Source organism: Geotrypetes seraphini, chromosome 3 (genome assembly GCF_902459505.1).
Source record: "Geotrypetes seraphini chromosome 3, aGeoSer1.1, whole genome shotgun sequence".
In the NCBI taxonomy this organism is placed as follows: Eukaryota; Metazoa; Chordata; class Amphibia; order Gymnophiona; family Dermophiidae; genus Geotrypetes; species Geotrypetes seraphini.
In genome coordinates this window covers 116,774,648-116,799,200 of record NC_047086.1, presented here as the reverse complement: position 1 = coordinate 116,799,200, position 24,553 = coordinate 116,774,648, and the positions used below count along the sequence as shown (strand labels likewise).

The 24,553-nt window shown below is 42.9% G+C and overlaps 1 protein-coding gene across 1 annotated transcript in view; it reads left to right on the top strand.

The window, feature by feature from the left end:
• Positions 1-24,115, top strand: part of LOC117356548 (cytochrome P450 2K6-like) — a 76,243-nt gene extending 52,128 nt beyond the window's left edge. Inside the window, exons 8-9 of the mRNA XM_033935897.1 lie at positions 4,569-4,710; positions 22,254-24,115. Coding sequence (XP_033791788.1) covers positions 4,569-4,710; positions 22,254-22,435 — 324 coding nt within the window. The 3' untranslated portion in view covers positions 22,436-24,115. The remainder of the gene's footprint in view (positions 1-4,568; positions 4,711-22,253) is intronic.
• The last annotated feature ends 438 nt before the right edge of the window (positions 24,116-24,553 follow it).

Genomic DNA, 24,553 nt, shown 5'->3' with positions numbered 1-24,553 from the left:
GTAGGCTTCAGAGGGTGGTGGTGAACGGCACCCCCTCCAAAATGACAGAGGTGATCAGTAGGGTGCCGCAGGGCTCAGTCCTGGGCCCGATCCTTTTCAACATCTTTATAAGAGACTTAGCGGAAGGGCTGCGAGGTAAAATGACATTATTCGCCGATGACGCCAAACTGGGCAATGTAGTGGGCAAAAGCACAACGGACATAGATTCAATGCCCGACAACATGATGCACGACCTACTACTACTGGAGCGCTGGTCTAGGTCCTGGCAACTCAACTTCAATGCCAAAAAATGCAAAGTCATGCACCTGGGCAGCCAAAATCCATGCAAGACTTACACCCTTAATGGTGAGATTCTAACAAAAACTGAAGCAGAACGAGACTTAGGGGTGATCGTCAGTGAGAACATGAAGACTGCCAATCAAGTGGAGCAAGCTTCATCCAAGGCAAGGCAAATCGCAGGAGTTTCATCAGCCGTAAGCCTGATGTCATTAAGCCATTGTATAGATCCATGGTGAGACCCCACCTGGAGTACTGTGTGCAGTTCTGGAGGCCGCATTACCGCAAGGATGTGCAGAGACTTGAGTCGGTCCAAAGAATGGCCACCAGGATGGTCTCGGGACTCAAAGATCTCCCGTACGAGGAACGGCTGGATAAATTAAAGCTATACTCGCTCGAGGAACGCAGAGAGAGGGGTGACATGATCGAGACATTCAAGTATCTCATGGGCCGCATCGAGGTGGAAGAAGATATCTTCTTTTTCAAGGGTCCAGCGGCAACAAGGGTGCATCCGTGGAAAATCAGGGGCGGGAAACTGCACGGGGACACCAGGAAATTCTTTTTTACTGAAAGGGTGGTTGATCGCTGGAATAGTCTTCCACTTCAGGTTATTGAGGCCAGCAGCGTGCCTGATTTTAAGGCCAAATGGAATAGACATGTGGGATCTATTCAAAGAGATAGGTAGGGGAGGGTCATTGGGGATGGGCAGACTAGATGGGCCGTGGCCCTTATCTGCCATCTATTTCTATGTTTCTACGCGATCCAAAGAAGCCAAAAACTCCCCAGGCGCCATTGCTGTCACCAAGGAACATACTGTTTTCATCCAGAAACATGGAAAGTGCAGGCAATGAGTCACTGCCCACAGGTCCAGCATAGGTCACCAATCTTCAAAGTCTTGCTTTGGTATGACGAAGAGTATCTAGTATCTCCCAGAGCCCAAGTCATCTTTTGGAACAGGTGCTATGGCCGCCCGACCTAGCAACCGGCGAACCTTGACAGGTGAACTGTAAGGTATTGGTGGAATAGAAATCACTAATGTAATGTAACAGGTAAATTATTCCAAATTGTAATAGCAGCGAAAATTTGAGGCAGGGACATATCAGCCAGTGCAGGTTCTTTGGTGAATAATTTGTGTTTGAAGTGCTTGAAATGTTTAATGTTAGCCTTATTTTCAAATTTAAAAAAAAGGTTTGGTGGCAATTTTATGGTCTTATGGTCTGTCTTTTTCTACCATTCCAAAAACTGAAATATGCCTGGTCCAAAGGATTTCAGATAAAAGATTTTGTAACTGTACTTTTATGACTCTTGAGGTGTTATTTCCGATCTTGCTTGCAGATGTCATTATCATAGCTGTTGTACTATATATTTTGTTTGATTTTGCTAATTGATTATATAGTAACTAGTGTTTAAGCCCGTTATATTAATGGGTGCTAGAATATATGTCTGTCTGTCTTTCTTACTTTCTGTGACTCTCCCTGCCTCTGTCTCTCTTCCTTTCTTTCTTTCTCCCTCCCGCTGTCTGTCCTTCTTTCTTTCTGGTTCTCTCTCTGGCACCCTGTCTGTCTGTCTTTCTTTCTGTCTGTCTCCCTGCCTGCTGTCTTTCTGTGTGTCTGTCTCTCGTTCTAATGTGCAGCCTGCCTGCCTGTCTTTCTGTCTCTCCATGGCCCCCTTCTGTCTCCCCTCCCCCAAAGCAAACCAAGATTGCTCCCAAGCCCCCTTTCCCTCTCCGTCCCATCCACTTCCCTATGCAGCAGCAGCATTTCCCTCCAACCCTTCCCCGTGCAGCAGCAGCATTTCCCGCTCTTCCCTGTTCAGCAGCAGCATTTCCCCCTCCCCCCCACACACACTACCCTGTGCAGCAGCAGCATTTTCCGGCCTTCCCTGTGCAGAAGCAGCATTTCCCTGCCTTCCCTGTGCACACACACACACACTTCCCTGTGCAGCAGCAGCATTTCCCGGCCTTTCTTGTTCAGCAGCATTTCCCGCCGCCCCCTTCCCTGCCGCCGCGTTGAAATTGAAAGAAAAGCGGTGCACCGCGCTACCGCTGGCTTCGGCATCTTCTATCCACTGCGGCCAACCCTAGCGGAAACAGGAAGTAGTCAGAGAGGGCGGGCCGCAGTGGACAGAAGACGGCGAGGCCAGTGTTAGCGCGGTGCAGCGCTTTCTCTTAATTGAAACGCGGGTGAGCCGGTGAGAAGGAGGAGGCTTTGGCGGTGGTGGTTTTGGCGGTGAGTGAGGGCGGGAGGGGGGAGTCGCCGGCTGTGCTATGTTTCTCTGCTTTGGCCGCCGCATCCGCACTCCTGCTGGCCACGGACCTACAGATCACAGATCAGAGATCACGGAAGCACGCAGGTAAGTGCGTATGCTTGGCTAGGGTTTTATTATATAGGATAGTTCTATTTTTCTATTTATATTATTATGAACCATATCCAGGATCGACAGTTTTACCAATCAACCATCATAATAGCTAGCTATTAAAACCTACATATTTTCTATATAGAAAGGTTTTATCTATGAAACTGACCATAATGAGAGCAATGTTTCTGAAATGTATAGATAGCAAGTTCCAACATTTAGCTGTTTGGTGTTGAAATGTTTCTGAAAGAACAGGTTTATAAAATTTCTTTTTAGCACTTGAGTAGGAAAGTTCAAGATAGACTCTAGCTATTTCCAGTCTATTATGATTTCCTAAAACTATCAGATTACAGTATTCATATAAAAATCCTTTTATTAAACAGCACTAACTACACTATTACTATATTAACACATGAGTTTCCCATTGCTAAGGTAAATTTTAGAACAGTGCAAAATGGTCAGATTTTCCATTTTCTGAATTAATGGCAACATGCTAATTTCCAAATTCACACATGACCCTTAGCATGTGAGCCCTTACCACTACCTATTAACTAGGCAGAAAGAGCTTCCGTGCTAATCACACACTAAGGGCCACTTTTAGGAGAGCCTATATGAAAATCAAGAAGCTTTACTTAGAACTGAAATTGGCAACACTGATTGGTTTTCAATAAAATGTGGCGTCAGGCAAGCATGCGTCTTGTCACCTTATCTGTTCAACCTGTATGGTGAAACAATCTTCAGAAAAGCAAATTTGGAAGGAGAGTGTTGGTTTCAAAGTTGGTGGCCAACATATAAACAACCTGCGCTATGAAGATAATACAACGCTCATCACTAGCAGTAAAGACATGCTGTATCTACTGAGAAAAATCACAGCTATAAGCAATAACATGGGATTAGAATGAACATAGGCAAGATTAAAATCATGAACACAGAAAATGATGAAGATTTTGAGCTTGAAGTCAATAGAATAGAAATTGTAAAGGATTTTCAATCTCCTGGGCTCTTTTGTAAACAAAGAAGCAACTAGCAGGGAGGAAATACTCTGCAGAATAGCATTTGGTCAGCTCTTCAATGAAGGCTCTTGACAAAGTATTCAATGACAAGGAGGTAACACTCCAAACGAAGATCAGACATGTCATGCATTCATTTTCTCAGTGGTCAGTTATGGATGCGAAACCTGGACACTACGGAAACAAGACAGAAAGAAGATTGACTCATTTGAGCTTTGGTGCTGGAGAAGAATTTTAGGCATGCTGTGGACTGCCAGAAGAACTGTACTTGTAAGCACACTTAAGCCCTGATCTTTAATCTGGGTACTTAAGTGTTTGTTGTTGTTAGGTGCCATTAACTAGTGCTCGAGTCCTAGCGACTTGATGAATTGCGGATCTAAAAAGAAATTGGTTTTGTGTTAGTCTGGACAGGTCCTCCAGCATCATCCCCATGGTTGTTTTCAATGTGTCTCGCCATCTGATTGCAGGTCGCCCTCTTCGCCTGGTTCCTTTGATCTTCCCAAACATGATGTCCTTCTCAAGTGATCTCTCTCTTCTTATGGTGCAACCAAAATAAGGTAGTCATAACTTCATTATTTGGGCTTGAGTGACATAGCCGATTTGATCTCTTTCAGAATCGATTTGTTAGTTGTTTTACCCTTGTTATGGTGCTCACTACCATTATCTTCTTTTTATGCACCTATAGATGGCAAACTAATTAGCACCTAACCTAGGGTTCCCTATGTAGAAGTGCCCCCATAATGCTTTTCATGTAATGGACTGTCTTCTTCTATTGGTGTATTTTCTGTTTGTAAAGATACTTCTCTTAACCCAACAATGGATAGTTCCTTCTTCCCATGTGTAAACTTTTCTTTATAGCCTTGTGCAATAAGACATTTACATTATTTATGTTTAACTTTGCATATTTAATTGTGCATATTGTTTTAGGGAACCTATATCGTCCCATTATTGTCTTCGGTCCTGAAAGACCAGACTCAGTTTGAGAAACCTGAACAGTTCAATCCTCAACATTTTCTTGATTCGGCTGGAAATTTTGTAAAGAAGGATGCCTTCATGCCATTTTCAGCAGGTAATCTGACCTTTTGTATTTGCTGTTTCCATATTCTGGGTTTATGCACTAAAGTTTAACATACACACTATGGCCTTTTAGTGGCAAGCTTCTATAAGGAGGACACCAGCATTAAGGCACATGAACACTTGTAAATAACCAGAATATCAGTAGATAAGTGTCTATATATACACATGCAATCTTTTTTGGCCAATGATTATGGCCTCTTTAGATATTTCCTTATCTGAACCATTTAAAATGTTGCAGGCTTGGAATTAAACTATTTGAAAATTATTGGAAATAAGAACATAAGAATAGCAATACTGTGTGAGACCAATGTTCCATATAGCCTAGTATCCTGTTTCCACAGTGGCCAATGCAGGTCACAATTACTTGGCAAAAACCCAAGTAGTAGCTACATTCCATGCTACTGACCCAGGACAAGCAGCAGCTTCCCCCATGTCTGTCACAATAGTAGACTACAGACTTTTCCTCCAGGAACTTGCCCAACTTTTCTTTAAACCCAGCTACACTAACTGCTATTATCACATTCTCTGGGAATGAGTTCCAGAGCTCAACTGTTATTTGAGTAAATAAATGTTTCCTCCTATTTGTTTTAAAGGTATTTCCATGTAACCTCATTGTCTCCTAGCATTCATAATTTTTGAGAGTAAAAAAAATTGATTCACTTCTATCCATTCTACACTACTCAGAATTTTGTAGATCTCAATCATAACTTCCTTTAGCCGTCTCTTATCCAAGCTGAAGAGCCCTGACTTCTTCATCCTTTTCTTGTTTGAGAGGAGCACAATCCACTTTATCATCTTGGTCTCTCCTCTTTGAACCTTTTCTAATTCTGCTATATCTTCTTTGAAATACAGTAACTAGAACTGTGCACAATACTCAAGGTGAGGATGCACAATGGAGTGATTCAGAGGCATTATAATATTCTCTGTCTTATTTACCATCCCTTTCCTATTAATTCTTAGCATTCTCTTTGCTTCTTTTTTTTCCCCTCCACAGCTGCACACTGGACAGAAAATTTCAGTGTAGTGTCTACTATAACACCCAAATCTACTACTGTAATGATGTGTTCTGCTTTTAATCAATTGTATTTGTGCCATAGTATGCTGATAATTTTATTGTACACCGCTTTGAATTTTGGATTAAGCGGTATAACACATTTTTAATATATCTTGAAACCTTGATTACTGATATTTATTATTTCTATAGCGCTACCAGATGCACACAGCTCTGTACATTAAACACACAAGAGATGGTCCCTTATCAAAACAGCTTACAATCTAATTATGACAGACCCCCCCAGGACAAAAAGGCTGGATTAATATATGCTGCTCAATTAGGGGATGCAAAGGTAGGGAGGGTAGGGGACTACAGAGGACATGACAAAAAGATATGGGTGCTTCACAAGGTTGTTCCAGGTATACGGTTCAGCAAGGAAGAAGAGACCGAGTCAGGAGCTGGCAATAGAGGAGAAGGGTACAGACAAGAGAGACTTACCCAATAAATGGAGTTCCTGGGGTAGAGTATAGGGAGAGATAATAAAGGAAGTGTGTCATTTTGCATTTGTTCATATTAAATTTCATCTGTCATTTGGATGCTCCGACTTCCAGCTTCCTAAGATATTCCTGCAATTTTTCATGGTCCTCATGTGTTTCGACAACTTTGAATAGTTTTTTGTGTCATCTGAAAATTTAATCACCTCACTTGTTATTCCAATTTCCAGAGGTCACACTAAGAAACGATATATTTATTTATTCATTCAATTTTCTATACTATTCTCCCAAGGGAGCTCAGAACAGTTTACATATTTTCTCAAGTTTATTAAAAATGTGATATACCGCCTTAATATTGTCAAAGCGGTGTATATAACATTAAAAAATAAAGTTTAAAAAACTATTAACATATCAAGATGGCGTTCAGAGCAGACGCCGACTGGTGAGCTCTTCACTAGCGCTGCCTCACAAATGGGTGATACTTCATCCCTCTTACCTTGGATGCAGCTTGCCCGTGCGGTGCTTGGATATCGCCAAGGTAGAAGACATAGTCAGCCGCATTGACAGGATCATCGACAGTGTGGAAGAAGATCCATGTTGGGAAGAACAATGTGAGCAACAGGAACTATAACAGGGAAGCACTGAAGGACCAGTTCGGGATGCTAGGAAGGAAGCTGAAGACCAGAACGCAGAGGATAGCATTCTCAGAGATCCTGCTGGTACCCAGGGCTGACAAGAAGAGGCCGATGGAGCAGTCAATGCGTGGATGTGTACAAGGAAGAAGGATTCCACTTCGTGCGCACTGGACAACATTATGGGGGGAAGAGCAAGGTATTCAGGAAGGACGAACTCCACTTCAGCAGAGACGGAACGAGGCTACTTGCAAGCAACATCAAGAAAGAAGTTTAAAAATTTTTAAACTAGGAATAAGGGGAAAGCCGACAGTCGACCGAGAGAGAGAGAGAGAGAGAGAATCAATGGTTCGGGAACCAGTATACCAAGAGGATATCGTGCAGGAAGATAGAGGGGAAGACTCACCGGATCACAGGCAAGACAGATCAAAAGGGAAACAAGAGGGAAGGAAATGCAAGAAAGGAACAGGCCGCAAACTCAAGTGTATGTACATGAACGCAAGGAGCCTAAGGAATAAGATGGGTGAATTAGAAGCTGTGGCACAAAAAGATAACGTGGACATCATCGGCATCACGGAAACATGGTGGACTGAGGAAAACGTCTGGGACACTGTGCTACCGGGACACAAACTATACCACAGAGACAGAGTGGCTCAAAAAGGTGGGGGCATTGCCATATATGTCAAAGAGGGAATTGAATCTATTGGAGAGAACATGCCACAACAGAAGGATAAGTTAGAGTCTCTATGGGTCAAAATTCCGGGAACAAATGGACTGGAAATGAAGATCGGCATCTACTACCGATCCCCAGGGCAGTCCGAAGAAATTGATGGAGAAATTACAGACGAGATTAAACGTAACTGCAAGGGAGGCAATGCAGTTATCATGGGTGACATCAACTATCCGGTGATACACTGGAACCTAGGCACCTCCGGCTGTGCTAAGGAGACCAAGTTCCTGGATGCTGTAGGCGATTGCTTCTTGGAACAACTTGTCAAGGAAAATACAAGAGGAAATGCAATTCTGGACTTAATTCTAAATGGACTGTGAGGATCGGCACAAGGTGTAGAAGTAGAAGGGACGCTGGGAAACAGCGATCACAATATGATCCGCTTTGACCTGGACGCCCGGGAGAAACATCAGTCCAGAACGACGGCCACAGCACTGAACTTCTGAAAAGGAAATTACAAAGGGATGAGACTCATGGTGAGGAAGAAGATTAAGAAGAGGATAAGCACTGTAAAAACACTAGTGCAAGCTTGGTCCCTTTTTAAGGGCACAATCACCGGAGGTGCAAAATCTATATATACCGCAAATCAACAAGGAATCTAAGAGGAAAAAAAACAAGGAACTGGCGTGGCTCACTGTAGAGGTGAAGGAAGTGATCAGAAACATGAAAACTTTGTTTAAGGAATGGAAAAGGTCAAGAACGGACGAAAACTGGAATAAGCACAAACAATATCAACGCAGGTGGTAAAAGGGGCAAAAAGAGACTACAAGGAAAAAATAACCAAGGAGGCGAAAAACTTCAAGCCGTTCTTTCGATATATTAAGGGGAAATGACCTGCGAAGGAAGTGGTGGGAGCTTTGGATGACCATGGAATAAAGGGAGTGCTAAAGGAGGACAAAGCAATTGCCGACAAACTGAATACATTTTTTGCGTCTGTATTTACCGAAGAGGATATACACAGCACACCGGAATCCATCAGGCTATATGCTGGAAACGAAGACGGAAAGCTGACAGGATTGACGGTCATTCTAGAGGAGGTGTGTAGGCAGATTGATAGGCTTAAAAGCTATAAATCCCCGGGACCGGATGGCATCAATCTGAGGCTCATCAAGGAACTGAAAGGGACTATAGCTTCAACTAATAGCCAATCTATCGGTCAAATCGGGAAAGATTCCGGAAGAGTAGAAGATGGAGAATGTTATGCCAATCTTCAAAAAAGGTTTGAGGGGAGATCCAGGAAACTATAGATAAGCGAGTCTGACCTCGGTACCAGGAAAGATGGTAGAGGCGCTAATAAAGGACCGCATCATTGATCACCTTGACGAACACGGTCTGATGAGGATCAGCCAGCATGGTTTCAGCAAAGACAGATCTTGTTTGACGAACTTGCTGCACTTCTTTGAGGGAGTAAACAGGCAGATAGACAAGCCATTCAGAAATGGTACCCACCCATGCAGCAGCGAGCTTGTGCACCACTGGCCCTGATGTGCAAGTAATCAGCAAGCAGCAACCCTGCGAATCACCAGCGACCGGCCCAATTAGGGAAGTGTGCAGGCCCAGGCATTAGCACACTTGTGTGCCGCGGGCCCCAACAAGCAGCAGGCAGCTCTCCACCGACCTCTAACATTTAAAGGTACCGTCGGGGGGGGGGAGGGGACTGGGATGGAATTTAACAGTGCTGGGGGGCTGGGATTGAATTTAAATGTGCTGGGGGTATATAAAAGTGATGATTGATTGGGGGGGCTGGGATGGAATTTAAAGGTACTGGGGGGTACATGGGGGATGATTTATGATACTGGGGGATGTGGTATGGGGGGATGATTTAAGATACTGGGGTGTGTGGGGCCTGCCTGCCTACCTGCCACTAGACCTGCCTGCTCTGTGCCCTGCCCCAGCCTACCACTAGACCACCAGAGGGGGGGGGGGAGGATACAGAGCCTGGCAGGGAGGGAGGGACAGGATACAGAGCCTGGCAGGGAAAATTTAGTTCAGAATGTTTTTTTCTTGTTTTCCTCCTCTAAATCTAGGGTGCGTCTTATGGAGCAAAAAATACAGTAGATGCTGGCACTGTCATCTAGACATTGGAACACAGGATCATCTGTTGTTCTATTGTCCTTTAATATTCAACTTTTGGAAGGCAATATGGGGACAGATGAATATCGTATTGGAATCTTTATTTCCATTGACTTATGAAGCAGTTATATGCGGTATATTATTGTATATTAAGCCCCCCATGGATCGCTTTAAGTGCCAGCTTTTTCTATTATGTCTGGGATAGCCATGCAAATGATAACTCGTAATTGGAAAAATTATGATTGTCTTAATTTTTCTTTTTGGTGTGCAAATCTGTGCTTAAGCTATAGGTATGAGAACATGAATGCTGATATGCTAGGCCATTTTAAGATATTTAACTTAGTTTGGGGTCCATTGACATCTTTTGTAAAGTTGTTATGTTCTCTTATCCTTATTTCTGGTGATATAATACATACACATCCAAGGGGGGAGGATGGGGAGGGGTATATCTTTAATGTGATTCCTTGATGAAAATGTGGATTGGGTGGGGGGTTTTATTGTTGTATTAATACTGATAAGTGCTTATTTATTATTATTGTTGTGTATACTGTATTGCACTTTTTGGCAGTTGTGAAAAATCAATAAAGATTTATATTTAAAAAAAAAAGACTGTTTTTTTTTCTCTGCTTGCTTTGACGACCAGATCAAAAGCAGAAGCTTTCTAATCACATGTTTGCTCAGCATTGATTAGCCCATGAAGGGGAAAATTCAATGGCTACAGGAAGCCAGGACTGAGATAAGCTCTCCCCTGCTGGGAAAGGAGCAAGACTAGTGTTTGCAGTAAAGCTTAAGTGCTGGAAATTGAAGATGTGCAGGAGAACATAAGCACTAACAATCCTGAAAGACTGTTTAAAGGGAGGGGTTGTTTCTGTTCCTGCCGAGGCACTTATGTGTTGTGGAGCATTCTGATACTGTTTGAATATTGTTTTTGCCTGTTTTTTTCTTGCTTTTGTTTGTAACCAAGCTGAATATTGTGGTTTTTGTTTCACATGAATAAATTTTTGGAAAGTCTCTCTGTTTTCCCAAAAATCCCAGTGCAGCTCACAGTGGCCCATATTAGCCAAATTCTTGTCACAGGTAGCTCAGAGCCCATTGCTCTGAAGGTGCCTATGACAACCTCTACCATAACGAACCTTGAAATAAACTCCATCTCATACCCCATACAACCCCACCCAAAAATTTTTGGGGTGAGAAAAGACAGAGGCTGTACCATGCAACTACATAACAAAACAGTCCAGAAAGTCTTCACAGTCATGTGTAACTTAAGACAAATCTGAAAATTCACAATTCAGACTCCTGGTCCAGGCACTAATACGAGGCCTACTAGACTTCTGCAATATCATATACCTACCCTGCCCCGCCATCATGATAAAACTACAAATAGTGCAAAACACAGCCCTCAGACTTATCTACTCACTGAAGAAGTTTGACCACATCACTGGCTACCTGTACAAGCAAGAATACTTTTTAAATTCTACTGCATGCTCTTCAAAACCCTACATGGCAATGGACTGTCCTATCTGACATGGTAATGGACTGTCCTATCTAACATGGAACAATTCTTCCAGACCAAGGAGAACTCAGACATCCTTCACCCACTCCCCCAATCAAAGGCATTCAGCGTAAAAAAAATACACGTCAGACTACTCACCACTCAAGCAGCAAAACTAGACAGCCACGTCCCCAATTTACCGATTTCAGTACCAAACTATAGAACCTTTAGGAGGGAAATAAAACCAGGTTGTTCAAGAGATATGTCAAAACAAACTCCTGATACAGAAAATGTCCTCACTCCCATCACCAGACTTCAAATGTTTCAACCAATAGTTTCCCCATAATCTTCTGGAAATGACCAGAATCTCTTCCTTTTGTAATCCACCTAGAACTCCAAGGTATTGGCGGAATAAAATAAACTAATGTAATGTAATGTTTCAAGGCGGCTGCCTTTCCCACCCCTGACTGTGTGGATGAGGATTCATGGGGGCGGAGGTAATAGTCTGTGTCTAGCCGATTTCAAAAGATTTTAAACCTGGTTCTATTTGGAGCTGTTTTTGAGGCAAAAAAATCATTTTCCTCCACACTAATGCAGTTTAAAGCTGCTGACTGGCACTGCATTACTGTGAGTAAACCTCCATTATTTCCTATGGGAACTTCAGGGGTGGCTTGTAAAACTATTTTAAAGTCGTTTTTTCACAGTTTCTGAGGGTAGGGTTCAGGTACCCCACCTCCCCAGACCCAAATTGCTATTTTTTTTATTTTTGCCATTTAGGTGTAAATTTGTGATGGCAGCCATCTTGGATTTTAAAAACAATCTTTTTTTTCTTTTAAAAAAACCCTCGATGTGATTCAAAATCATTTGGGATGGACTTCCCAGCCTCTAATATTTTGAATGCGGACATTGATAGCACTGGATCAGCGACTGTATACCACATGCAGTAGCGTGCTGGGGGTGGGGGCAAGAGCTTTTGGACTTCACCTCCTTTGAGTAATCTTGGGCTGGGGAGCCAGCCTTGGTCCATGGCTTCTGAAGAGAAATCACCTAGAGACTGTCCTGGAGTCTGGCATAAAACATTCTGAGTCTGGGGAATCTTGGCGCAGCACATGTACCTTAACAAAGCCCTGTTGTGGTTGCGGCATGGGCCTTTTCACTGGATTTTATTTGGCTCCTCTGAAAGGTGTATTCTTCAGATCCCACTCGTTTGATGCAGCTGGCGGGCGCGTTGGATCTTTTTTTGGTCTGTGGCGCCTGTGGCGACGCTTCCTTTTCAGGAGCCTGTGGCAGATCTCGATTGCAGTAGTTGCCATGCAGATATTATGACTCTTCTGTCTCCTGCCACTGTGTTTATTTTGAATCTGGCTGATGCTATTGCTGGGACCTGTCACCTCAGCTGCCCTGAGCGTCCAGATTTGGGTGCTGACCATTCTTTGTAGATTTTTAAGCAGGCTTATGTCTGCCTCTTTACTACTGATGTTCTGAAAGAGCTCCGTTTGGATTCTCCACCTTTCACTTCTCAGGCTTCAGTCCTGGACCGTTCTCCTGTGGTAGGGGGTCCAAGTCCCATTTTTTCCATTCAGTCCACAGCTCCTTGGTCTGGTTTCAGAAAAATGTAATACCCCAGAAAGATCTTTCTGACCTTCTAAAGCTATGTCTAAGCTTTACCACCTGGATTCTGATTTTCAGCAGATTTGAACAGCTTGAGGTAGTTTCTGCTATGGCACAGGTTATCCAGCATGCAGCTCTCCCTAGTGATGGGGGAGTGAGGTTTAAGTACTCTCAGGATTTCAGAGGGATATTATGTTAAAAACGTTCTTTTCTACAGAATATGTGCTCTGTGCAGGTGCATGCCTGTCCTTCACTGGTGATGGTTGGTGTGGATTAGGTGCCAGACGTTCTCTACTATAGTGTAGAGCAGGGGTGCCCAAAATGTCAATCACGATCGAACGGTAGATCGCGAAGGCAATGCGAGTCGATCACATTGCCTTCACGTTCTACTTGCTTCCTAACTCAGAAGCGCCGAGCCGACCAACTTCCCCCACCCGATGTCAATTCTGAAGTCGGAGAGGAAGTTCCGGGCCAGCCAATCGCTGCCTGGCTGGCCCGGAACTTCCTCTCCAACTTCAGAAATGATGTCGAGGAGAGAAAATCTGGTCGGCCTGACACTTCTGTGTGGGGAAGCAGGGAGAGCTTGGGGGCGGTGGTGGTTTAGAAGCCTGTTCCACAATGGCGGCGGCAGTGGCTTGGGAGCAGACAGGGAGACAGAAAGAAGGGGGAGCAGGGAGGCAGTAAGAAAGAAGAGAAAAATAAAGAAAGAAAGGGGGGACAGAAGACAGAAAGAAAGGGGGCATGGAGAGAGAAAGACAGACAGAAAGAAAGGGGGATAGAGAGACAGAAAGAAAGAAAGGGGAGGGGGGGCAGAGAGAGAGAGAAATAAAAAGTTGGCGGAGGGAATGAGGTCTGGAAGCATACAGCAGGCTGAAAGAAGGGAAGAAATATTGGATGCAGTCAGAAGAAGAAAGTGCAACCAGAGACTCATGAAATCATCAGACAACAAAAGGTAGGAAAAATGATTTTATTTTCAATTTAGTAATCAAAATGTATCCATTTTGAGAATTTATATCTGTTGTCTATATTTTGCACTATGGTCCCCTTTTACTAAACCGCAATAGCATTTTTTAGCACAGGGAGCCTATGAGCATCGAGAGCAGCGCAGGGCATTCAATGCAGCTCCCTGCGCTAAAAACCGCTATCGCGGTTTAGTAAAAAGGGAGGGGGTATATTTGTCTATTTTTGTATAGTTCCTGAGAGTGATATTGCATAAAGTCATCTGCCTTGACCTCTTTGAAAACCCGCAGAATATAAATGATAATTCACATTTTCTCTGTGTACAGTGTGCTTTGTGTTTTTTTAAATTTTATTGTTGGTAGATCATTTTGACTTGGTCATTTTAAAAGTAGCTCGCAAACCCAAAAAGTGTGGGCACCCCTGGTGTAAAGTCTGGGTGCCGGACTCTTTGGATCCGTCTTTGAGCTGAAGATGCTACCTCAAGGGTCACCTTAAGAAGACGTACTTTCAAGGACCAGCTTCTTGTTGGTACAGGTCTGGATGACCTCTACACAGGTGTTGCTGAGCTTCACTCTAACTCTCTCCTTGTGAGCATGAGGGGGTCATAGTGTTCCTCATTCCTCCTGCAAGTGTCTTCAGAGATCTTCAGGTTTTCCTCCCAGAGACATTCCTAGGGCTACACCCGCATTATAACTGTCCAATTCCAGGCATCCTCAGGCATCAGTGCAGTGGACTCTGGTCAATTGGTTCCTCCGCCGGATAGAAATGCATCCGGGCTTGATGATTCTAGTAGATTCAGACTGGCCTCATTCCCCATGGTATGTGGATCTCATAGAAACATGATGGTAGATAAAGGACAAATAGCCCATCCAGTCTGCTCATCCACAGTAACATTATCTCTTCCTTTCTCTAAGAGATCCCACATGCCCATCCTAGGCTTTTTTGAATTCAAACACAATCGCCGTCTCCACCACCTCTTCCAGGAGACTGTTCCACGCATCTACCACCCTTTCTGTAAAAAAGTATTTCCTTAGATTACTCCTGAGCCTATCACCTCTAAACGTCATCTTATGCCTTCTCATTCCAGAGCTTTCTTTCAAATGAAAGACTCAATTCATGCACATTTACATCACATAGGTATTTAAACATCTATCATATCTCCCCTCTCCCACTTTTCCTCCAAAGTATACAGATTGCGATCTTTAAGTCTGTCCCCATATGCCTTATGACGAAGACCATGCACCATTTTAGTAGCCTTCCTCTGAAACTAAACTAAACTAAAACTTGAATTTATATACTGTGTCATCTTTATAGTATTAAAGCTTGTCTTTGTTTACAGTAAATGAAATTGAAAATAGAACAAAGAGAAAGAAAAGACTTTACAATTTGAAGAATAACCAGGTTGCCAGTGGAGAATATACCTTTCAATGAAGGGAAAGCTAATTTGAATTCTTGCATAGTTCTAACCAATCCAAATTTTTTAGAATTCCAGACAGAGGAATTAGTGATAGACAGATGCTGAATAAGATCTTGAAAGTTATATAAGCGCATTTAAAGTATATCCTAAGGAATATCAGGAGCCAATGGAGTTTAGCCAATAGCAGCGTTACATGCTCATATTTGCCTTTACCAAAAATCAACTGAGCCGCGGAATTTTGGATTAACTGAAGGCTTCGGAAGCTGTTTTTAGTTAGACTCAAGTAGATAGAGCCGCAGTAGTCTAACCATGAGAGAATAATTGATTGAATGAGAACAGAAAAATGTTGCTGATAAAAGCAAGATCTAATTTTCCTAAGCATGTGAAGGAACTGATATATGCTTGTTAAATGAGAATGATGAGTCTATAATAGCACCCAAGATTCTAGAGGAGAATTCAATCTGTAAAGACGCCCCTGTCGGCAATAGAATAGAAGAGGGAAGTTGATCTAGCATAGGACCAAGTCATAACAGTTTCATTTTAGTTTCATTTAATTTCATTTGCACGGAAAGGGCCCAAGCTTGAAGTCCGAGTATATACTGGATTATATTTGCCGACATATTTGAGAGAGTCGGTCTATCTTGAGGAGAATGAAAATATCATTAGCATAAGTATACAGAGATTCAAAAATAGATGTTTCTATAAATCTCAGAGAAATCATGTAGATATTAAAGAGAATAGGAGAGAGAGGTGATCCCTGAGGGACTCCTCATAATGGCTTCCAGGGAGGTGACATTGTACCATTCATGTTAACAGTATAAGAACGAGATTGCAAAAATTTAGAGAACCAATTTAGGACCGTAAGGTCAAGGCCTATTTCAGAGAGCTGGTGAATCAAGATGTCATGGTGGACGCCATCGAAAGCTGCAGACAGGTTGAATTGAAGCAAAATGGCAAATTTATTTTTCACGTGTAATTGCTGGACATTTGAAATTAGAGAGACCAATAAGGTTTCAGTATTGAAATTTGGCCTAAAGCCATGGCAAAAGAATGGAAAATCTCTCTAGAAAGGTGGAAAGCTGAATAGAAATTATGGATTCCATCATTTTAGTTAGTAACTAAATATTAGCTATAGGTTTGACGGAATAGATGGATCCAGGTTGGCTTTTTTAAATATAGGAGTAAGAGCTATATGGCCCATGTCAGTGGAAAATAGCCCAGTTTGTAATGCAAAGTTTATAATCTGAGTTAATAGTACGATGGCCTGGGGTGGGATTCTCTCATATAAATAGGAGGGGATAGGATCTAAAATACATTTGAAATTCCTTAGTTTATGACATAATTGTAAAAGCTGAGACTCAGTTACAGATTCAAAAGTAACCCAAATTCAGTCAGTGGGGATCCCAGATGTGCTGAAGGCAAGAGCTACCAGAGGATCATAGGAGGCCAGATTTGGAAATGCGCCTCATATCTTTTTGAAGCTGCAACCTTCAGAATTGTATACAATATTCTATATGAGGTTTCACCAAAGTCTTATACTGGGGCATCAATATCTCCTTTTTCCAATTAGCCATACCTCTCCCTATGCACCCTAGCATCCTTCTATCTTTCGCCGTCACCTTTTCAACATGTTTGGCCATCTTAACATCATCACATACAATCACACCCAAGTCCCGCACTTTTGTCGTGCACATAAATTCTTCACCCCCTAAACTGTACCGTTCCCTCCAGTTTTTGCAGCTCAAATATACGACCTTGCATTTTTTAGCATTAAATTTTAGCTGCCAAATTTCAGACCATTCTTCAAGCTTCACCAGTTCTTTCTTCACAATTTGTCTAACAAGTCATACCTCTAGTGAATCCATGTTGCCTCTGGTCCTGTAATTCACAGGATTCCAGAAACTTCACAAGCTCTTACATTGCTTCTCCTTTCTTTCCCTCCCTTTTTCCTTTCCCATTGGTCTGGCATATCTGTCTTATTACCTTAATGCCCTGGTGTCTTTCCTTCCCCCTCCATGGTCCGACATCTCCTTTCCTTCCTTCCTTCACTTCTTTCCTCTCTTCTCCCTTCTCTGGTCTTCCTTCTCCCTCCCTGTCCCCAGTCAGGTGCAGCAATTCCCTCCCCCTCTGCTCCTCTTCCTTCCTCTGTCACCCACTCCCCAGTTGGCAGCGCAGCATTCACAATTTGTTGCTCTTGGCTTTGGGCCTTCCTCTCTGCTGGGTCCTGCCTTTGCGGAAATAGGAAGGACCAGATAGCAACCATTATCTCTTCCTCTCTAGAAATCCCATGTACCTATCCCAGGCTTTCTTGATTTCAGACACAGTCTCGGTCTCTACCACCTCTACTGGGAGACTGTTTAATGCATCTACCACCCTTTCTGTAAAAAAGTATTTCCTTAGATTTCTCCTGAGCCTATCTCCTCTTAACTTCATCCTATGCCCTCTCATTCCAGAGCTTCCTTTCAAATAAAAGAGATTTGACTGTCATAGGCCCCCTTACGGTGATGGCCTGTGGGGTAATCTATGGCAGAATTTAATAGCGTATGGGGTCAATTTGGGCCTCATAGGAATAGTCAGGAAAAAGGCACATGAGCATGAAATCACACACCACCAATATTTCAGTTCTTGCCACTTTATTATCCTTAAAAAAAAAAAAAATCACAAGAAAAACAAGGCTTATGGCTCCCAAGCTAAAAATATAATGTTCAACAGAAAACACAGCTTCAGATTCAGCTCAGCAGGGAACAAAAACAAATAAAATTTAAAAAACAAAACAAAAACAAAACACAGCGTCCCAGTTCAAATCTCCAAACCTCTCAGGAATAGTTTGCTTGGAAAGTTTTATGGCAGTTCTAGGCTCCAGCAAGCCTGCAGTTCATAAGTTGAACAGTTTCATATGTAACAGGACAATAATCAATTCCTCTTTGATATGAGAGACTTAAGTGGCAGTTTGCCTAGCCTGTTCCAGTGTTAGGGCACTAGTTGCCAGTAGTTAACTGCTGGTGAAGAGTGACTCTGCTAGATGGAAAAAGTTGTAACAAAAATATCCCACTTAAACCCACCACTGAAGCAAAGCAGAATTTCCTCACTCTTCCTCTTCAAACAGGCAGCAAATGCCCCACCCCCACTCACACACAGTGGGAAAACCAAATGAGAAACTTTTTCCTGTAAATCCTGTGGTGTTTCAAAAGGGGTTACCAGCGCTTTCAAAAATAGTCCCACAACAAAAACAGCTTGGGAAAGCTCACTAATTTCTCATGGCTGTTGGCTGGCTCTAGCAGAGCAACATACCTCCATTTCATCAGATTCTCCAGCTGGCTTAATGTCCATAGTTGCTCACTCTGAGCTCCCACCTCAGGAAGCATCTGCTCAGGCAGCCCTAGTTCCATGGCTCCTGGCAACTATCCCCCATCCAGCGCTCTCAGCCCCTCCAGCCTGTCCATCTCCCTTGCTCTAGCTTTTTTCTGTTCGAAAACTGTGGCTTGCTGTCCATCTACCTACAAGCACGCCCCTCCCTATCAGGTGTAGGGAACTTTCTAATTAAGCTAGTCCCTTCCCTCACATGTGTAGAGCTAATGTCAGTGTTGTATGACTGCTCCCTCTAGTGGTAGTTGCTGGTAAATCTACAGGCTGCTTAAAAGGTGTTTTAAACTCAGAAAACTGCTGTGTGTATGCTTCTGGACGGACAGAGCTAGCAGGCATAGTCTGAGTATCACAACTCACGTGTATTTACATCACATAGGTATTTAATCATCTCTATCATATCTCCCCTCTCATGCCTTGCCTCCAAAGTATACAGATTGAGATCTTTAAATCTGTCCCTATATGCCTTATAATGAACACTATGCACCATTTTAGTAGCCTTCCTGTGATCCGACTCCATCCTTTTTATATCTTTTTAAAGGTGCGGTCTCCAGAATTGTACACAATATTCTAAATGAGGTCTCATCAAAGTCTTATACAGGGGCACCAATACCTCCTTTTTCCAACTGCCATACCTCTCCCTACCCTACCATCCTTTTAGCTTTCGCTGTCACCTTTCAACCTATCCTGCTCTTCACCCCCTAAACTGTAGCGTTCCCTCGGGTTTTTGCAGTCCAAATGCATGACCTTGCATTTCTTAGCATTAAATTTTAGCTGCCAAATATCCGACCATTCTTCAAGCTTCGCCAGGTCTTTCTTCGTGTTATTCACAACGTCCAGCGTGTCTACTCTATTACAGATTTTATTATCATCCGCAAAGAGGCAAATCTTACCCGACAGCCCTTCAGCAATAACATTTATAAAAAATGTTAAAAAGAAGAGGCCCAAGAATAGAGCCTTGAGGCACACCACTGGTAACATCCCTTTCCTCAGAGTGAGCTCCATTGAACACTACCCTCTGTTGCTTTCCATTCAACCAGTTCTTGACCCAGCCCATCACTTTGAGACCCATCCAAAGGGCACTCAGTTTAATTATTAGACATCTGTGTGGAACACTGTCAAAGGATTTGCTAAAATCTAAATACACCACATCTAGCACACTCCTCTATCCAGTTCTCTGGTCACCCAGTCAAAGAAATTAAACAAAGCGCACTCTATTCCCCTCCCCACCACTGCACAGCATTTCTTCCTCTCTCTCCTCCACCCCCATGTGCAACATCTTCCTCTCTCTCACTATCCACCATATCTCTCTCTCTCTCTCTCTCTCATTCCTTCCCTTGCTGAAAAGGGAGTGGGAAAAGAGATAGGCAGAGAGGGATCTCCCACCCCCTCTACTGCCACATCCAATATTTCTTCCTCTTTTATCCCCTGGACAGTGTGCAGTATCTTTTGCCTTTGCCCACCAGTCCCATGTCAAATATTTCTGCTTCTATCACCTCTCTCCAGCTCCATGCCAAATCTCTTCCTCCATTCCTTCTACACCAGGGGTGCCCACATTTTTTGACTTGCGAGCTACTTTTAAAATGACCAAGTCAAAATGATCTACCAACAATAAAATTTTTAAAAAACACAAAGCACACTGTACGCAGAGAAAATGTTAATTATCATTTGTCTTCGGGGGTTTTTCCAGAGGTCAAGGCAGATGATTTTAAAATATGGAATGTCACCTCAGTAACAACTATACAAAAATAGACAAATATACCACCACCCCTTTTACTAAACCGTGATAGCGGTTTTTAGCGCAGGGAGCTGCGCTGAATGCCCCTCGCAGCTCCCGACACTCATAGGCTCCCTGCACTAAAAACCACTATCGCAGTTTAGTAAAAGGGGGCCATAGTGCATAATATAGACAGTAGATATAAATTCTCAAAACGGACACATTTTGATCACTAAATTGAAAATAAAATCATTTTTCCTACCTTTTTGTCTGGTGATTTCATGAGTCTCTGGTTGTACTTCCTTCTTCTGACTGTAAATCAAATATTTCTTCCTTTCTGTCCCCCTTTTCTTTCTGTCTTTCTTTCGCTCTCCCCTGCCCCTTCTTTATTTCTGTCTTTCTTTCTCCCCCGCCTTTCTTTCTCTCTCCCCCTGCCCCCCAAGACATTGCGCCGATTTCTCCACTTCTCTGATTCTTTCTTTCTCCTGCCCCCCCCCCAAAGCCACCACACCGATTTCTCCCTGCTTCCACGAACAGGCCTGCGCACAAGCGCCAGACCCACAAGCCCTCACCTCCAACGTCAATTCTGACATCGGAGATGAAGTTCTGGGTCAGCCAGGCAGCAATTGGCTGGCCCAGAACATCATCTCCGAAGTCAGAATTGACGTCGGAGGTGAAGGCTTGTGGGTCTGGCGCTTGTACGTGCCTGGCCTGGCTCAGGAAGGCAGGAAGAACAAGATCGCAAAGGCAACGCGATAGACTCGCATTGCCTTTGCGATCTACTGGTTGATCACGATTGACTGTTTGGGCACCCCTGCTCTACACCATGTCCAATATTTCTCCCTCTTGTATCTATTTCCATCTGTCCCACTGATTCCTCTCCACCACCACATCCAACATTTCTCCCTCTTCTCTTTACCTCACTCCTCTCCCATCACCATGTCCAATAATTCTCCTTTCTTCCTTTCCCATGTACACCATCTTTTTCCCTTCCAGCCCCAGATCTAACATTTCTCCCTTCTTTCCTCCCTCCTTCCATCCCCAAGTCCCTTTCTCTTCCCAACTGCCCTCCCATGCTGAATTTCTCTTTCTCCAACTATCCTATTCTCCTATTCCAGGGTCTCCAAAGTCCCTCCTTGAGGGCCGAATCTAGTCGGGTGTTCAGGATTTCCCCCAATGAATATGCATGAGATCTATGTGCATGCACTGCTTTCAATGCATATTCATTGGGGAAATCCTGAAAACCCGACTGGATTCAGCCCTCAAGGAGGGACTTTGGAGACCCCTGTCCTATTCTATATATCTCCCTCTACACCACGCCCAGGTCCACCATCTCTGCCTCTTTCCAACTGTCTTCCCTTTCAAGTATCTCATTCCCTTTTCTTTCACAGCACCCCATGCCCAACTACTCTCCTTTTCTCTCCCTCCACAACATTGCCCACCATCTCTCTCTCTCTGGTACCCTCTCTTCCTGGCATAAGTTCTTCCCCTTCACTCCCCACCCCCAGTCTAGCATGTCTTAGAAACCCATCCCCCATTCTACCTTTACAAGAACAGTCCAGGGGGCTTCCTGGTCTGGCACATCCTCCCATTCACCTCCGCTCGAATCCGTTTTTGTGGCAGGGAATGTCGGCTGAGGCAGCAACTCTAAAATGCAGCCTGCAACCTCCCTTCCCGCTTTCCTTGTGTCGTGCTTCGCCTAAGCTGAAAACGGAAGTAGCCCAGTTTCTTTCTCTAGCCTCTCGTTGTACGGCAACTCCCCCAGTCCCTTAACCGTTTTTGTCACTCTTCTCTGGACCCTTAAAGCTACCAGCTGAATATTGACCAGATAAGATTCTTCACTGCCTCACATTCAAATTTTCTTTTTGCCATTTAGGTTTCAGGGTTTTTAATTTGGGCTTTCTCATCATGGATTTTAAGGGATATTAGTTTTCTATGTTGAATGTAGCTATGCTTGATGTAAAGACTTTTGTTTTCTGTTGAGCTGGTGCATGACATCAATTTTAAAGTCCAAATTATAGAAATATGAAATCAATTTTGTTTTTGTTGCAGGTCGGAGAATCTGTGCTGGTGAGACGCTTGCCAAAATGGAGCTTTTCCTTTACTTTACCAGTCTTTTGCAGAAGTTCACTTTCCGTCCTCCTCCCGGTGTAACACACTTGGACCTTACTCCTTCATTTGGTATTTCAATCGCTCCCATGCCATATCTAGCCTGTGCCCTACCACGTTCCTGAACAGCCATATTTACATATATAGATATTTAGGTAGTTTATATTGAAAGAACATCAGATGCCAATCACAAAGTATTTTCTTTGGAATACCTTCTACTTCTATGCACGGGAAAGTGCAGCCATTGTGCTAGCAAGATTTTTAAAGATATGATTAAAAGTTTAGTCTTTTGATGTGAGGTTTATTGGTGATTCTCTGTTTTTTCTTTGAAAATTCCTGTTATGTTTATCTACTTAACTGTCTATAATTTCCAATTTATCAGAATTTATACCTTCACATTCATTCTGGGGATTTAATACAGCAGACAAACACTGGAGATGAAAGAACGTCAGGTATAGCGGTATATCAAATTTTTTAATAGACATAAACAAGCCAAGCCAGAAGAGTAAATGCCTTTTTGAATATGGTTCAGCAATTATAAAGATTTCAAACTTTAGAAATAAAAGGGGAATTTTATCAAAGTATATTACGGTTTTGCACTTAGCATGCCTTAACAGCAAAAATTAATGCGCAGTAAGTGCAAAGGCTGTGTGGTAAGTTTGGGGGCACGCTCAGGATGTCCCCTGCAGTTACCACATAAAATTGTTCATTAGCCTTTGAGGGCCTTGAAAATCAGACTGGGGCCCAGATCGTTGCTAAACTTGTTTTAATAGTTTTAGCGATGATCGCATTTGTCAACCTGTTGCAGAAAATAGCTCACCGCCTGGTTTTCTGCAAGATCACTCATTCCCCGATCTGACCATGCAAATAAGCTTATTAATATTAAAATGCCACGTAAACTAGTAGAGCGATTATATTACGAGAAGCAAGAAGCCATTTTTGTGTGCAGCCTGAGCAAGAACTTTTGTGCTGGATTACATCATTAATGCAAAGTTTTCTAATCTTGTTAGCTAAATGGGCAATTTGGAGTATTAAAAGGTCATAAAAGTAGGAAAAGGCCTGTTTTTAAAACCATAATAGGAACTGTAATTATATTTCAGGAAATATAATTACAATCAGACAGGTGGACAATGACCGTCCACGTTTTCATGTAACCAAGAGCAAAGTAATTATGTATGCTGTTCTTACTAGTAAAAGTTTTAAGTGATGTTTTGTGGTGATAATAGTACCTGATTATGAGTTATAAGCTGCTCCTAAAAGCGGAGCTTGAATAATAATGTATATTTACGAGTGTTGAACTTAATTATAAGCCATTCTGGAAAGCAAAGTTTTATGTTAATTGAAAACACACAATATTTATTCTATATGTGTGTTTATCTCACTTAATGACCTAGGGACAGGAATGACATTACCTATCCTGAAAATCAAAGTTTTTGCAACTAATTTACTAATTAGGAGCAATAACACTGACTTTGGTTCACTTTGGAACCTGGCCAGTTCCTTGGGTGTCTAAACGCGGGTTTTTAGGCCATAAAGTGCCAGTTATTGATTAATCAGCTACCGTAATTATCTGGCTTGGATAAGGTATAAAAGGGGGCAAGTGACAGTTAAACTTCGGAGATCTTTTCTGTGTGGACGCGTCCCAAGGGGTGTTTGGCCCATTGAAAGCTCTCCATCTTTGACTGCAAGTTGGATCTCTCCAGTCACTGGCATAGATGATGCATACCTCTGCTCCAACGGTGATGTATCTTTACTTTATGTTTAATTTGTGTATATGCGCATGAACTATTTGTTAGACTGATGTATAGGGAATTAAAGCTTACTCTTTGAATAATATTGTGTCTTGTATTATCTGGCAGAAAGACACCCAAAAGAACACCACAAAACAATACAGCGATTGATGCTCTAACATGGCTTCCCAATGCACTAAAAAAGTGATCGCTTTTAGCAATCCAAAAAAAGTGACTGGTGAAAATCAGTCACTTACCTGTCTAACATTTTTTTTTAATGGGCAGAGATGCATGAGGAGGTGGGCAAGGCATATGCTGCACTGTATGTATTACACATTAGAAAAAAAAGAAAAAAAAAAAGCACACATTTTCCTCCCGCTGATGATGGTGCTCCCTGACGAACTAGCACCAGGAACCGCCCCGCACCAGTGAAAACAGCAGGAGGAAGGCCCACTTCCTCCTGCTATGCCAACCCCACTTATCCCGCATGAGAAAAAATGGCAGAATGAATGC